Genomic DNA, 15273 nt, shown 5'->3' with positions numbered 1-15273 from the left:
TTTAGCATGGATTACTAATGTTTTTCATAGTACTGATATTACATACTACTGCTGGCTGTGTTGTGGTTTAAATGATGAGGTCTTTGAAAGCTGAACACGTTCTTTTACTTGCTTTCTTTTCATTTATTACAGTTTGAACCCAAACTCACAGGTACTGTGTATTGTTGCTTTAGCTGTATGCTTAGCTTTGTTTTCTAGCACATCTTCCTACATTAATTTGTTGGAAATGATTACATGACCTCTGCTAACAGTGTTGCAGTGTTTCAGTAGTACTCAGTGCATATAGTTGCAGCTCCATTGTTTGATGAACCAGAGCTGTGTGTTCACCAGGTAGGGAAGAAAAATGGCCATGGAGACACGGATCTGCCTTCTTAGCTCATTGCAAGGCAGGAGTTTCCCATTTCCGTGTGGATTCTGTAGCAGTAGAGAGCTGTGTAAAGCTGTAGTGAGGGGTGCTCTGTGCACTAAGCCAGATGTCAGCAGTAGTAGAGCAGAGTCTGTAATCCAATTTTCTTAATTCCTGCTTTGTTTTCTAACCACTCTATCATTGTTCTTTCTTTCTTTCCAGGTCCTTTTTGCATGATATTAAAATGCTTTGCATGCAGTAGAAGCTAATTGAAATAGCTTCTTTGAGAAAACAGTAAGGCATAACTAAAAATGGAATCTTGGTGTAGTAACGCGAGAAAGCATTTCAATTTCTGCAGCTACTATGAAACATGGTGCTCTAAATATTACAAGTGAATCTTATGCATTGGAAGAAGTTAGGTCCTCTGGAATGAGGAGGGTGAAGGGGGAGGGGGGGCTCATTTCTGAGTGTTGCTTGTACAAAAGCAGAGGTGCTCCCTCATCACTTGTAACTATGGCAGCTCTCCGTATTTAGGAGGAGAAGGAAGGTGTGAAGAACCTACAGTGATAGTTTGAGCCTTAACAAAGGAGAAAGACTTGGTTCCTCATTTCCATATGGTATCTATTCAGGCCTTCTGCCACTGCCATCTGATAGGGTAAAGGTGTTAGAATTGTGTCAAATAAAATACACCACTTGGGTGCATTGCCGTTCAGGATGTTGTTGGAGGCATTGTGGCTTTAATTCTTCTTTCCTCCTCAGTAGTTGACTTGGACAAGTGTACTCATCCTCCTATTGTGCCACGTTCCATCTGGTAGTACAGATTTGCTTGTTCATTTGAGTTTTCTTAGCTGCTCTTTCTGGGATCGTGATCTCTTGTGAAATGGCTTGGTTTTTTTCTGTTTTTTTTCCCCTCTTCTTTTAAAGATGAAGCCCTTGAGTGGGTGGCACAGCCTGTTGTTTTTCTTTGTAGGGAAGCACAAGTAGTGAACTGGAAGTTCTGGGTGTGTTTTCTTTGACTTTGAGAGAAAGGGAGCATTTATATCTAGTGTTTCATCCCAGATAGAAGTAAACAAAGAAACAAGGTTTTGCACTTGAGTTCTGGCTATCAATGTTAGTCAAGAATGCAGAAAAATCTATCAAGGAGAAACTTCTTGGTTTGTCACTAAAGATACTCTTAGATGCCCCTTAAGAAAATAGGTTTCTCTCATTCAGTGCTTTATTTTTCATCAGTGTTCAGTGCTTTCCTTGTACCTTCTGGCTTACTTGCAGACAGCAAGTGGCAATTATTGGAAGGCAAGTTGGTATTTTCTTACTGACAGCAGGAGATGGTGGTTTGAGTTTGCCTGAACCTCATTGCTTCAACAAATCCAAAATAAAGCACTTTAGTAGAGAGAGCAACAGTGCTCAGCAGTATTGTTTTTTTTTTTCTTCAACCTATTTCACCTTCTCCACTGAAATAGCTTAAAAAAAAATCTAGCAAAAAAAACAATTCTCTCTCACTCCTGGGCTGTGTACTTCTTCCTATGCTTAAGGGATTACATTCTGTGGCTGTTCTACTGCTTTTCTGTCTATCTACTCTTCCATCATATACTATACCATCTTAAAATGGTGCCAGTGCTCAGTAGAAGTCTGAACTTGGGTAATTTTTATGAGATAATGGCCTCTATGTTCATGCTCTGCTGGATCTATTTTTGAAGGCATCTCACTTCCAGCAAGTAGATGTTCAGAACTTCTTAATCTTTCTGTAAATCTGGGGATTTTGGAATGATGCCTTGAAACTTCAGGTTAGATATTAGGAGGAAGCTTTTCACACAGAGGGTAGTGTGGAACAGGTTCCTCAAGGAGGCTGTGGATGCCCTATCCATGGAGGCATTCAAGGCCAGGTTGGATGTGGCTCTGGGCAGCCTGGTCTGGTGGTTGGCGACCCTGCACACAGCAGGGGGCTGAAACTGGATGATCATTGTGGTCCTTTTCAACCCAGGCCATTCTACGATTCTATGAAATTTTGTCGTTCCCTTGCTGCTTTGATTACATTTTCATCATCTTTGTTGGAATCTCAGATATCATTGATTTAAGTAAATGAAAATACTCTTGCTGGATGATGCTACTCAAAGGTTAAAGAGGTGTGTCTAGCAGAATTAAGGGTATGTTACCCTTTTTCGATGTGGTGATATCATGTTTGAAAACACATTGACTGTTGGAAGGCATGGGAAGGCTTTTGGTGGATTTCTCTCTCTACTAAAATAGAATTCTTATAATTCTTTGTAAGCTATAACTGGGGATATATTTCAGATGTTATACTGTGCCCATGGTCATGACAACTGGGACATACAGAAACTGGCATCAATTTCCCTTTTCATAAATGCAGTAATATTGTTAAGAAAAAAAAAAAAAGGTTACCCAAGCATCTGAAAGTCAAGGATAAAACAATTGTTTTGTTTTTTATTTTCTTCAAGTACATTGCTCTTTGTAGATCATCACACAAACATTTAGCAGGAGAAAAAATAACTTGGTGATGTTAGACTGAAAGCAGCGACTGGTTTCTTGTACATGGTGAATATTTTAAGAAGCAGCAGCTTGTCCTGATCAGTAATTTAAAAACATCTGAATTTTTATCCTTAGGACTCTGTCTACCAGTGATGATGTTGAGGACCGGGAGAATGAGAAGGGACGCCTGGAAGAAGCTTATGAGAAGTGCGACCGGGATTTGGATGAGCTCATTGTCCAACACTACACTGAGCTCACCACTGCGATTCGCACCTACCAGAGCATCACAGAGCGCATCACCAACTCCCGGAACAAAATCAAACAGGTGAAGGCTGACTTTACATGTGTTTCTCTGCTTGCATCCTCTTGGTAGCCTCTAGTCTTGGTACAAATGTATGCAACTTCTTTTCCTGAGTTCTGTTCTCTTATTGGTGGTGGAACACATGCTCATGTTTTAACCTCTCATTTCTCACCTTTTTTCCAGTTACTTGTCATCATCTTTAAGTGAACTAAAAATTGAATTGAGAAAGCAATGCTGGCTGCTGATGGAACTGTGGTGTTGCTGGGAGCAGAGCATCCAGTCTTAATGCAGCGGTCCCAGGCTATGTCTTACTGCCAGTGTGTTTTCGATAGGATCTCCTGCTGTCTTTTGAGAACACAAGTAATTAAAGAGAAAAATTAGAGGAGGATAAGAAGAGCAAAGATTTGCAGTGTCCTCCATTTACTGTCTGGACAAGTTGCTGTCAGGTTTTAGAAGTTTAAGGGCTGCTAAACTAACACCTTTCAATCTGATCTGTTCATGTCTTTATATGTTGGCCTCCAACAACCTCCTGAGTAGTCTGGGTGAATCATCAGCTTGTTTTTTTTCCTCAGAGAATATGAATTTTGGTGCTATTTCCAAATTCAGTTCTGTTGTGTGAATGTACATGAACTCTGTGCCCTCATGTATTTTTGTGTTTTGAGCGCTCACGCTTCAGTTGTGTGTCAATAAATAACTCTGGCGCTCTTTGTTGTGGACTTGTTCCATCTGCTCTCTCCTTCCAGCTCTGATTACTGTAGCAATAGATAAATTCTTTGGTCTCCTGTCCTGTCTTGTACTTGCTATGTGGTTTGCCTCACCTAAACTTTGCAAACTGAGCATCAGAATTGTTTCATTTATTTATTTATTTTTCCCGGCTTTGAGGAGGTCTCAGAACCTTTCACAGTATTGCCTTAGGAGCAGTAGGCTGTGACCCTTCTGGGGCTACGTACTGACCCTTCTGCCTTTTAAACTTCATTTAGCATTTTCAAAGAGAATGAGACACCTTGATGCTTTCCAAGGGTAAGAGTTCATTCCAGGATTTATGTACAAAGCTCAGTGCTTTGAAAGCAGAGATCAATTGCACTAAATTTGAAGTAAACTGTATAGGTGGCTTGTTTTCACGCAGTATACTAAGCTTTGCAGAGGTCAAAACAAACATACAGAGAGGAGACCTTTTGATCCTGCCTGGAAGAAAGACTGTAAAGGTGGAGGACCTTTTGATATTTAAGTTTTCTTATTAGTTTTGGTCAGCACGTATTGCAGTAGCTCTGCCCTAATCTCATGGGAGACCCCAGATCTGATTTGTCATCAATCTGTATTACACTATCAGACTTCCTTTTGATTTTGATTTCACAGGCATTTACTTATGTTAGGAACTGTGGAAATGATGGGTAGTCCAGATCCCTCTGTGTATCTGCCTTCTGTAGTTAGGTCTTGCATGAATACCTGATGGGAACAGCTTGCTTTTGGCTTGGTTTGGGATGTAGCTTTACAGCTGTTACCTGTAAAACTGAGTTACAAAGGAGAAGCACTTAGACCTGCTACAAGGAGGTTGGTTCTTAAAGACTTGCTGTTCATTCCTGTCTGTGCTCCCAAATGTAGATATAATTCATCATCTTTCATGCAAGGACAGATGTAGAAATGTCTTGTGAGATTCCTTCTAACCTCACAATTGTTGTACTTGACCCAGTTTTGCTCTGTGTAACAGCAATCCAGTGCTGATGGTATGCTAGGTCAGTGAAACATTTTTAATTAAGGTATTGAACAGGGATTATGTCCAAAACGAAATCTCTGTGCGTTTTAGTTTCCCTTTGCTTTTGTGGCAAGTTATAACACTCTTACATTAGCTTTTCTGTTGGTCTGTGGGTTTTTCAGCATTAAACTTTATAATGCCTTTCTGAAAAGAATAATGTTATTGTGTTGAAGTCAGTCTCTTCTGGCTGCCTAGAGGCTGCCCTATATATCTAATCACCAAATGTCTGTATTTTGCTCTGTCCATGCGTTTGGCATCTTCTAAAGGCTAACTGCCTTTATGTGGACAAGGTGCATCGAAGTGGGATTTCTGGAGTACTCTGAAGTCTTGCTATTTAAAAAAATAAGTGGAAGGGCCTACTTCTCAGAGTCTCTCTTCATGTGTAATTCAGTGAGAGTTCCTGAGAGAAGACTGAAGCCTGAGTATTCAAAACTTATCTCAAAAATTAGAGTAGTGTGAAAGCAATGTGTGAAGCTGAAGCTGTGTTGTTAATTGCTTCCATGTTTTAATACGTGATTGATTTATATTATGTAAGAAAAGTTAGGTTGTACTGACCTTATTAGAGGATATTAGGAGAAATTTAAAGCAGAGAATATAGGCTATGGGTATGACCAAGGAGTATGGATAAGAAAAGCTGCTTCTTGTTAAGGGTGGGATAGAACAAGAAGAGACTTTGTCAGTTGGACAGGCGTCTGACATACGATGGTATGAGGCTCAAACTGAGAATGGCAAATGCTAAGGTGGTTCTCTAGGTTATAAAATAGCCTTGATAAGAAATAGAAATGCTGAGTTGCATTGTATCCCAACAGCTATTTGTTTCATTGAAACTTGATCTCGTAGAAACAAGCCTGATATTGCTGTATTGGAAAAGTGATTGTAGCATCAGACAATTAGGCTTCAAGAAATTGACACGCAACTTGAAGGAAGGGAGGGGATGTGCCAGAAGATTCAATAGACAGATGGAAAATGTTTACAGCAGAAAAATTAGTAGTGGTTTATTTGCTTTCATTGCAAATTAGATTGTTGTTGTATGCCAAAATACTGAAATGATTTTTGCAGAACTGCAAATAAGTCCTTGGTCACGGTTAATAGGATCCTGCATTTATTTGTGTTATCATACTTCAGTTGACTTCTCACTAATAGTATAAAACTTATACTAAAAGCATTTCACTTTGAAAACAATTCCAGTTTCTTTTAGCTAGAGGAATAACAAGCAATTTTAAAGAACTTGAATTTTATTATTGTCTCATGATATTTTTGGAATTCCTAATGAAGTAGGTATGGGAAAGGGCTGATTTGTGTTAGAAGTGCAAGTTACAGGGACAGATTTAATTAGTCTTTTGACACATTCCTTGTAGGTGAAAGAGAACCTGTTGTCATGTAAGATGCTGCTGCATTGCAAGAGGGATGAGTTGCGCAAGTTGTGGATTGAAGGAATTGAACACAAACATGTCCTGAATTTGTTGGATGAGATAGAGAACATCAAACAAGTGCCCCAGAAGCTGGAGCAGTGCATGGCCAGCAAGCACTACCTCAATGCAACAGACATGCTGGTAAGATGTCATACCTTGTCCTGGGCAGATACTCAGTGTAAATATTCTGATCAACTGTCTGATCATCTGCAGGCAGATCTGCCATTTGTGTTTTTATGTTATTTGCTTTTTATTTTCCTACTTGTTTTGTCAGTTGCTGCTTTCTTTAACTGAAGTTTCTGTTTGTTTTTGTTTTGATCTTCTCTGCCTGGACTTTGGGTCGTGTCTCTGATCTTGTTTAGTTACCTCTTGTTTTTATTTTGTACCTTCAGAGCTGTCTTTACCTGCCTATTTGTCCTCATCCTTTTTATAACCAGTTGTTTCTTTACCCATTTGATCTGCACAATGAATTTCCTGCTGCTTTTGGAAATTTATATTTCTCTACGCAATTTTTTTTTCATTCAGTGTTCTCATGTAGCTCTCCAAATGTTCTTCGGACTTCTCCTGAACTGTTCTGTATGCTAACATGTCTCTTCCTGCTTTCCTATATTTTAAATATTGTTTAAATGAATTCCCCAGGTGCCTGTGTTGCATCATTCTTTATATCTTATAAGTTATTTGAACACTATTTTTGTTGTGGAAGAATTACGCAATTTCTTTCCGAGTTCATCTCCCAGAATGCACTCACAGCATCAATCATTACTCAGGAAATCATTTTTCACTATTCAGGTGTGATTACTTCTTTTGTCTTCCTCTATGTCTTTTACCAGGACTCTTGATCCTCATTCCTTATCTGCAGCTTATTTTTCTTCTTTCCTCCCTACCTTCAAGTATTTTTATGTTTCCACCTCTTTTACAAGCATACCTTCCATTTCCTATCCTGTGGTGGAGACAATTTTCCTGAACTTGTTTAAATATCTCTTTCATTTCTAAACTTAACAAGCAGATTTCCTAACCAGACTCCAGTCCTTTATTTCTTGAAAATATCTTGTACAGTAACCAAAAAGTTTGAGAGAGGTTATATCCATTCTTGACACGTGTACTGAGGATCTCAGAACTGGACAGGAGGGAAGAACTTTATGGAGCAAGGCTGGTGAAAGGCTAGAAGGATGGTTTTGGGAGCAGGAGCTTCTCTCCTGTTAGAAGAAGCTCAGAGCACTGGGACTGCTTAGCTTTTGGAAAAGAAATGTGGAGATCTGATCTGATAGGAGGCTGCAGAGAAAACACAGCCAACCTTTTCTCAGCGGTACCCAAAGCCAGGACAAGAGGCACTGGGCACAGAATTAAATACAGGGAATTTTATCAGAATGTAAGAGAACACTTCACTGCAAGGATGGCTGAACAGTGTGATGGGTTGCCCAGAGAGATTATGGAGTATCTGTTGATAATTTTCAGAACCAGACTGGGCATGGTCCTGGGCAGCCTGCTGCAGCTGGCCTTGCATCAGCAGGGGAGTTGGATTAGAAGATCTCTAGAGGTCCTTGCAACCTCAACAATTCTATAATTCAGAAGTGAAGGCAAAAATATTCACCTTTTTTTAGCCAATAATGCTTTAAAGAAGTCTTTTCATTGCTTTCTTTTTTGTTTCTTTATTAACTTCACTGTCACTTGCATTTCTCGCAACTTCAATCTTAGCTGTGCCTCTTCACAGAATCACAGTGGCCAGGGTTGGAAGGGACCTCAAGGATCACGAACCTCTCTGCCACATACATGGCCTCCAACCTCCACATACAATACTAGACCAGGCTGCCCAGGACCTCAGTTCACTTTTTAAAATAAACCATTCATTCATTAACAGGACGAAGAGCTGAAAATCTCAGTGTTGCCATCCTGTACTCCTAGAGCCTAACTGTTACTTCATTTTCTGTTTTCCCTTACTTTACCTTAAATTTGACTTTTTCTGTACCTCTAGGCAGTCTCCTCATTTACTCTGATGGCTTGTGTAAATGTATCTTGATTTTTGTTGTCACGCTTTCTTGCCTGATTTCATCCTATTATCACCTTCCTTGTCTTTTCTGTTGCACATGTTCTGTTTTCATGCCTCATCTGGTGCAGTCATCTTTCTGTAACCTGGTCACAATTTTCTCTTTTCTCTTTTTCAAAACCATCTTCCAGGGACACTCTCAAACTTATTCTCCTTAGAGTCTCACTTTCCTTCATATTTGAACTAATAATTATTGTCTTATATCTTTCCTACCAGTCTGTAAGTCATCTGGGTTGGTAATGTATCCATTTCTATTCAGTGTTAATATCGTTATTGGTTGAAATGTCAACCAGTGCTGATAATTTCTTTTATTGATAGGTTTGAGCTAGTTTGCTTGTGGGTTTCTTTTTGTTGAAAAATTCTTTTCAGTGGGAAATTGCAGAAAAAAAATCATTTTCTATCGGAAATGAAAGATAAGAAGTGTAAAAAGAGAAATGACATGACTTGTAATGCTCATATGTTTTAGAAATGTTTTGTAATACATGCATGAGTTGTATTCATAGAATCATAGAATAGCCTGGGTTGAAAAGGACCACAGTGATCATCCGGTTTCAACCCTCTGCTGTATGCAGGGTCACCAACCACCAGACCAGGCTGCCCAGAGCCACATCCAGCCTGACTTTGAATGCCTCCAGGGATGGGGCATCCACAACCTCCTTGGGCAACCTGTTCCAGCGTGTCACCACCCTCTGGGGGAAAAACCATTAACAGTTTGCAATATATTGTGTGCAGTTTCTATTGTATATCCATGTATACGTACATGCATGTGTGTAAATGTGGTATGCATGTGTAGGTAAGATTGCCCAAGCCTACATGATACAGACAGTACTAGAAGTACAAACTTCTGTAGTATATCTCATTACTTTTGCCCCATGATGGAGTATCTGTTCTAAAGAAGTCAAATGATAATGATAGAAGCTGCTGTTTGGATTTTTATTAAATCAAGGAATGTAGTGAAAACTTGAGTGAAAATTAAATGCTTTCAGCTGCTCATTTACTCTTTAAATTTTCATCTGAAGACAAATTTCATCTGAAACAGAGAAATAGTAACCAACCTGCATTCGAAGCCTTTCTATATACAAAAATTGCTGTGGGCTCATTGGCTTTTGCCATCTTCTCTTAATGATGCCTCTGCAAGACTGTGATGTTGTAATTGCTCTCTGGCTGCAGGATAAATCCTTTCTCCTTTTTTATGATAAGAATATTATGTAAAATAATGACTAACCTGTCAGAAATGCAGAATGTTTATGGATCTCTTTGTCTTCTGTATTGTTCCTCAAGGTAAACAGATGCTCCTGGCTTACGAAAAGCCCAGAGTGATCTGACAGGGAGCTTGTATCCCTCACATTGAAATTGGAGCACCGATTAATATTGTTGCCTGTAGCTTTGTGATATGTACAGTCTAAATTAGACCTTTGCAGTTGCTGCGTTAGGTAAATGCAAGCACGCTAATAGCATAATTTCTGGTTGCTGCAATGCATTTCTGCAGTCTGTTCTTTGTATTCCACTCACATTAATTGAAGTAATTTTGCCACTGAAGCGTGTTTCAAACCTCTGCATTTAAATTGAAATTTTAATTCCCTTATTGTTTGGAAAAGACGGCTGAAGATGGCTTGTTACAGGTTTCATTATCAGTCAGAACTCTCCAGCTGCTGGTTCTAATGTGCAATGACTGAGTAATGGTGGGAAGAATTATTAATATAAGAGTGGCAGCTTTTCCCAGCAGCATGAACAAGATGCAAAGAATATCTTTTGACGGTATGAAGTTAACAATTTTAAGAGGCTGTTATTGTGTTTCTCATTCTATATTTGTCTAACGTAGTGCAGGTGAGCTTTGATTATCATTTGTTCACGTTGTGTGTTCTGGTGTCTTTATAATACGCACTCCTGTGAGCAGGGCCAGGGTTTGCTGTTCTATAACTGCATGTTGCACACTTTGTCCTGAAATTCCAGTTCCAACTTCTGTTGAACAGTAAAACTCTGGAGAAATTAAAAGGGTCCAGAGCACCCCAAACTCCTGATTGAGACAGAACACTTCAGTTATCTTCAACTTTTGTATTTGCTTTTTTTGAAGTATGAGTTTGTTCATCAATCTGTAAAGGATCTGTTTTGTGACTCACATCACTGCTAAAAGTGAAATTCCCCTCAGTTTGGCAATTGAGTGAAGGTGCACACATGTATGTGTTTTTTGTTCTTACTGTTGAGCACAGTCGGTGCTGAGAGAGGAATTCTAACATGGAAGGAGCTTCATAAGAAGGCAGTGCACTGTCTCAATGGAAGAGCAGCACAGCTGGTCATGGAGGCAAGATGGGGCTGACTTATACAGCTGTTGGCCTGGAGGCATTCCTGTAATTGCTGGAAGACGGGAATCTGAATTATTCTCATCTGAGGCTGGAAGAGAAGATCTGGGCTACAGAACACTATAGTCTAGTCAAATCTTGAAGAAGAGGGCACAGTAGGATGGTCTGTGGGTGAGGACAGAAGGGCTCTTGCTTAGAGGTTCATGGCTAGTTTCCTTCAGCAGTGGGTGATGTTTTGAAGGGCAATATCCTGCGACTACAGTTTCTTAATTAACTCAAATAGCATAGAGGTCCGTGGTGTTGATCTAATTGTTCTGGCTCTACTTTTGACCCATGAGGTACCCATGGGGAGAAATTTATATTTTCATTTGTTTAAATAGTCTAAGAGATGAAATGCTGAAAACAGTTGTAGGAAGAAATGTTGTTGAATCAAGTAATTAAAGGTCATATCATAACACAATTAAATGAAAATTGCTTAGGCTACTTTCTTTGCATTGCTTGGCTTTTAACTGTCCAGCTTTGCAATTTTAATGAGCTAATATCACTTTGTCAAAGTGTATAGACTTTTAAAAACAACTTTTAAATCCCATAGACCATAGTATGCTTACTCTGAACTTGATTTCTTATTGTAAGAGTACAGTTCCTTTGAGTGCAGGACTGTAGCACGTAGTAGAACAGTGTGAAACTGCACAAATAGATCCATAGGATAAGAGTAAGGATTACTGCCATACCAGCTGAATTCTTTTTTTATTAAGAGGAGGACAGAAAGCAAAGAATAGATGAGAAGGAGGAAGTAAGGAGCCCTCTGACTGTTGTTCACTTTGGTTTGATATCACACCTCGTTATGTTACAGAGCTAGGAACCGATGCGTGTCTGTGTTTTACTCAGGAACACATCCTTTTCCTTGAGTCTGTCTGTCATTGTCTAAATTAGTAGAAAGTTGAAGAGAGGGAGTAATTTGTTTCTCAAGAAGTAGGCCAGGGAACACTCCAACATCAGCTTTTCTTCCTTTTTCAATGTTAAGGACAATTTTAGTTTCCTTCTGTCAAGGGAAGAATAATGTCTCTTGTTCCTTTCTGAAGTGAATAATAGCATTGGGCTTTTCTCAGATCTGACTGCTGTCTTAGTGCCAATTTGCATTGTTGCCAGTTGGTTGAGTTTCTAGACCTGAGTGACTGTTTCGTTGTTGCATTCAATTAAGTGTACTTAACATAACATCCAGTTGCACAGATGAGGGATATCTGTTTGCAGGTAAGTGTGGTCATTTTCATTTGTGTTGATACTGCCCACTCAGAGCATGGAGTTTACCACTGCATCCTTATGATGTGTTAAATGAATTTCTACACAGCTTTAGAGACTCCTTTGTTAAGATCTGTAGTGTTAATGAATCTATTTTTTTATAATAGTTTGTTATGAAATCTAATCCTTCTGTCAGGAACTTTCTTGTCTAAATTAGAAACACTGGTCAACCCCAGTGTCTGCATAATAAAGCATTTTACTAAAGTTCCTTAATTTTTTTTCAGATGGGCTCTGGGAGGTGGGACTACAGTCAGAAGACATTCTAATAAGAAGACATGTTATGCAGGAATGATTGTAAAGCTACTGAGGCAGTGAAAATGGAGAGGTGGCAAAAAGAAAGGAAAGAGGATAGACAAACCATGAGTAAGATATTTGGAGAGTAGTGCACGATGACAAAGGATTTGGCTTCCTCTGGAAAGGGGGAGTCAAACAAGAAGCTTAAATATGAAAATATTTTCCAGTACAGTGGACTGAATGATCTTGGAGGTCTTTTCCAACCTTGCTAATGCTATGATTCTGTTATTTTCTCAGGACCAAGGAAGGAATGCTGCTCACCTATTTGGCCTTTTCTTTCCCATCTCGTAATCAAAGAATCATAGAATCATTAAGGTTGGAAAAGATCTCTTAGATCATCCAATCCAGCAGTCAGCCCATCATCACCATGCCCACTCCCACAGCCTTATGATTGTTGACAAGGGTTGACGGTGATAGGACAAGGAGGAATGGTTTTAAACTGAGACAGGAGAGGCTTAGATTAGATTAAGAGGAAGTTTTTCACACAGTGTTTTTCACTGTTTCACACACTGGAACACGTTGCCCAGGGAGGTTGTGGATGTCCCATCCCTTGAGGCATTCAAGGCTAGGCTTGATGTGTGGCTCTGGGCAGCCTGATCTGGTGGTTGGTGACCCTGCACATAGCAGGGGGTTGAAACTCGATGAATATTGTGGTCCTTTTCAACTCAGGCCATTCTATGACTCTGTGATCGCTCAGTGCCACATCTGCCCTTTTCTCAAATACCTCCAGGGTCAATGACTCCACTGCTCCCATGGGAAGTGTCCTTTTTGAAAACAGTTTCCCCTAGAGTTTATGTGGCATTTGGAGTCATTACATCTTCCCAGAAAATGTTGGATGTTTGTAACCCTGGGCACAGGGTTTGAATGGTACATAAGATCTCTGTCTGAATGTGGCTGCTTTCCTTAGTGTAGGATGAGGAGAGGCTTTCAGTTAAAAGTAAGGTGCGGTGACATCTCATACTACGTGTATGAAATAAATAATTTGAAAAAGGAACAGAATTTTTGGTATGCATTTTATTTACTGCCTGCATTCCTTTCAGCTGAAACAAAGAACATTAATAAAGCAAGTCTTTCCTTTTGTTTCTTCAATTCTGGAATTCAAACACTGCAATGGAAGAGCGTTGTAATTTTGTAATTAATGCGTTCACTGAAAATAAGAGACTTTTGTTCATTTGGATTTCTACAGAAATTTTTTTATTACAGAATTTAAGTTTTGGCTCTGCTTCAGATTCTTTCTTTTGAATTACAAAAATAGTAATACTTCTCATTACTTCTTGCCTTGAAGTCTTTCCCCAGTTAGCACAGTGTCTTCTCATTGTAGACTCAACGGCTTTCGAAGAAGCCCTTTAGAAAGCAGAATTGAGAAGATGACATCTCCAGGGTTGCGTCTCATTTTAGGTTTGATGTGTGCAAAGCATTTATACTTAAAAGAACTATTTTGTCCTAGTTTTTAATGATTGGCAGACTTTATTATTTCTGATAGTTGCATTATTGAGGCTTGGAAGACAAAGAAGGCAGCTTTGCTTTTATTAAGCTGCTGCATGGCTGTGATGTGTGCTAGTGATTCAGATGTAAACAAGGAAATTATGAGCTTTCTTGAGTCTTTCCTGAAGATTCATTTTGAATGCTGTACCTTTACTCAGATGACAGAGCTTATTAGCATTATTTGTTTGCCCCAAAGGAGCATTGTAAAGCTGAAATAATTAAGTTTGGAAGAGTACTTATAAGATCTTTATATGAGAAGCATTGGTGCTATGTATCATTAGAATATATTTCACTTCTATTCCTTCTTCTTCTAAATATGAAAAAAACAGAAAAAAAAAATCCTCACCTTGCTAGGGTACAGTTGAAAACATGAGAAAATGGAAGGCTTTGTTCCCTTTGAAACATCTTTTTTTTTGTTGTTGTTGTTACTACACTTACAGATAACTTTATCTCATTCTTTTTATCCTGTAATTTTCATTATCTGAGACAGTCTAGTACATTAAGCTGCTACTGCCTAATACTGCTTCATTTGCATTGGCACGCGCTTGACCTCAGCCCCTCTGCTCTTGGTTAATGCACCAACAAGCACTGATATCTCTCTGGAGTATTATCATGTGGCTGTTAGCTCAACTAATAACAACCGTTCATTTAAGCTGATGAAAGTTTATTAAGTAAGAAAACATGCTATAATGAAGGTGGAATGGATGTGTCTAGTATTTTACTATGGTAAGATTCTGCTGTACAACAGGCACTGGCCATGATGAAAGGGGAGATGGTTGTAAAGTTTTGATCTATGCTTTTGGGAATTGACATTTCTCAACGTTAAGCTTAATCTTTCCTGATCATAGTGTAGATGCAGCGATGAGAAGTTCTTTGCTGAAGGCAGTTGTCTCTGCAATTTAACGATGTATCTCTTCTTTGGAGTGGCAGCTTGAGAGCTCTGTTTTTTTAATTTATATTGGTTGACTTTTAAACTCATGAAGCTAGGAGTATTATGTACCTTGAGGTTAATATTTCTTTTGTCGTTAATATTGTTGATAACCTTTATTATTGAGGTATTTTATGGATTTAATTCTGTGAGACTTTTTAGCGCCTCCAATAATCATTGGTCTTTCCATGATTTCTTTTTTAAACTCTGATTTGTACAGGTGTAATCCTGTCCTGGCAACAAACACCAGCAGAATTTGTTGGGAGTTGTAGTGGGTTATGGGACAATGTAAAATATAATCTAGATAAAATTGATCCATTTTATCATTCAGTTTCAACCCCCTGCTATGTGCAGGGTTGCCAACCACCAGACCAGGCTGCCCAAAGCCACATCCAGCCTGGCCTTGAATGCCTCCAGGAATCCAGGGGCATCCACAACCTTCTTGGGCAACCTGTTCCAGTGTGTCACCATCCTCTGTGTGATAATTAGTAGGCAAAGAGCTAATTGGAAAGAGTTGGATTCCTTTAACATTAGAGTGATGGGCTGGGGAGTGTAAAAGATTTGAGATGCTGTCTCGAAGACAGAAGGAGATCAATTTTGGAAACTGCAGGTTTGCATTTAAAA

The 15273-nt window shown here is 39.2% G+C and overlaps 1 protein-coding gene across 1 annotated transcript in view; it reads left to right on the top strand.

Moving 5' to 3' along the window:
* EXOC4 (exocyst complex component 4) overlaps positions 1 to 15273 on the top strand; it is a 400122-nt gene that overhangs the window by 17026 nt on the left and 367823 nt on the right. The window contains exons 2-3 of the mRNA XM_010710270.3: positions 2969 to 3158; positions 6246 to 6440. Coding sequence (XP_010708572.1) covers positions 2969 to 3158; positions 6246 to 6440 — 385 coding nt within the window. The remainder of the gene's footprint in view (positions 1 to 2968; positions 3159 to 6245; positions 6441 to 15273) is intronic.

The sequence above is a fragment of the Meleagris gallopavo genome, chromosome 1, assembly GCF_000146605.3.
Source record: "Meleagris gallopavo isolate NT-WF06-2002-E0010 breed Aviagen turkey brand Nicholas breeding stock chromosome 1, Turkey_5.1, whole genome shotgun sequence".
Classification (NCBI taxonomy): domain Eukaryota; kingdom Metazoa; phylum Chordata; class Aves; order Galliformes; family Phasianidae; genus Meleagris; species Meleagris gallopavo.
This window is presented reverse-complemented; position numbering and strand designations above follow the sequence as displayed.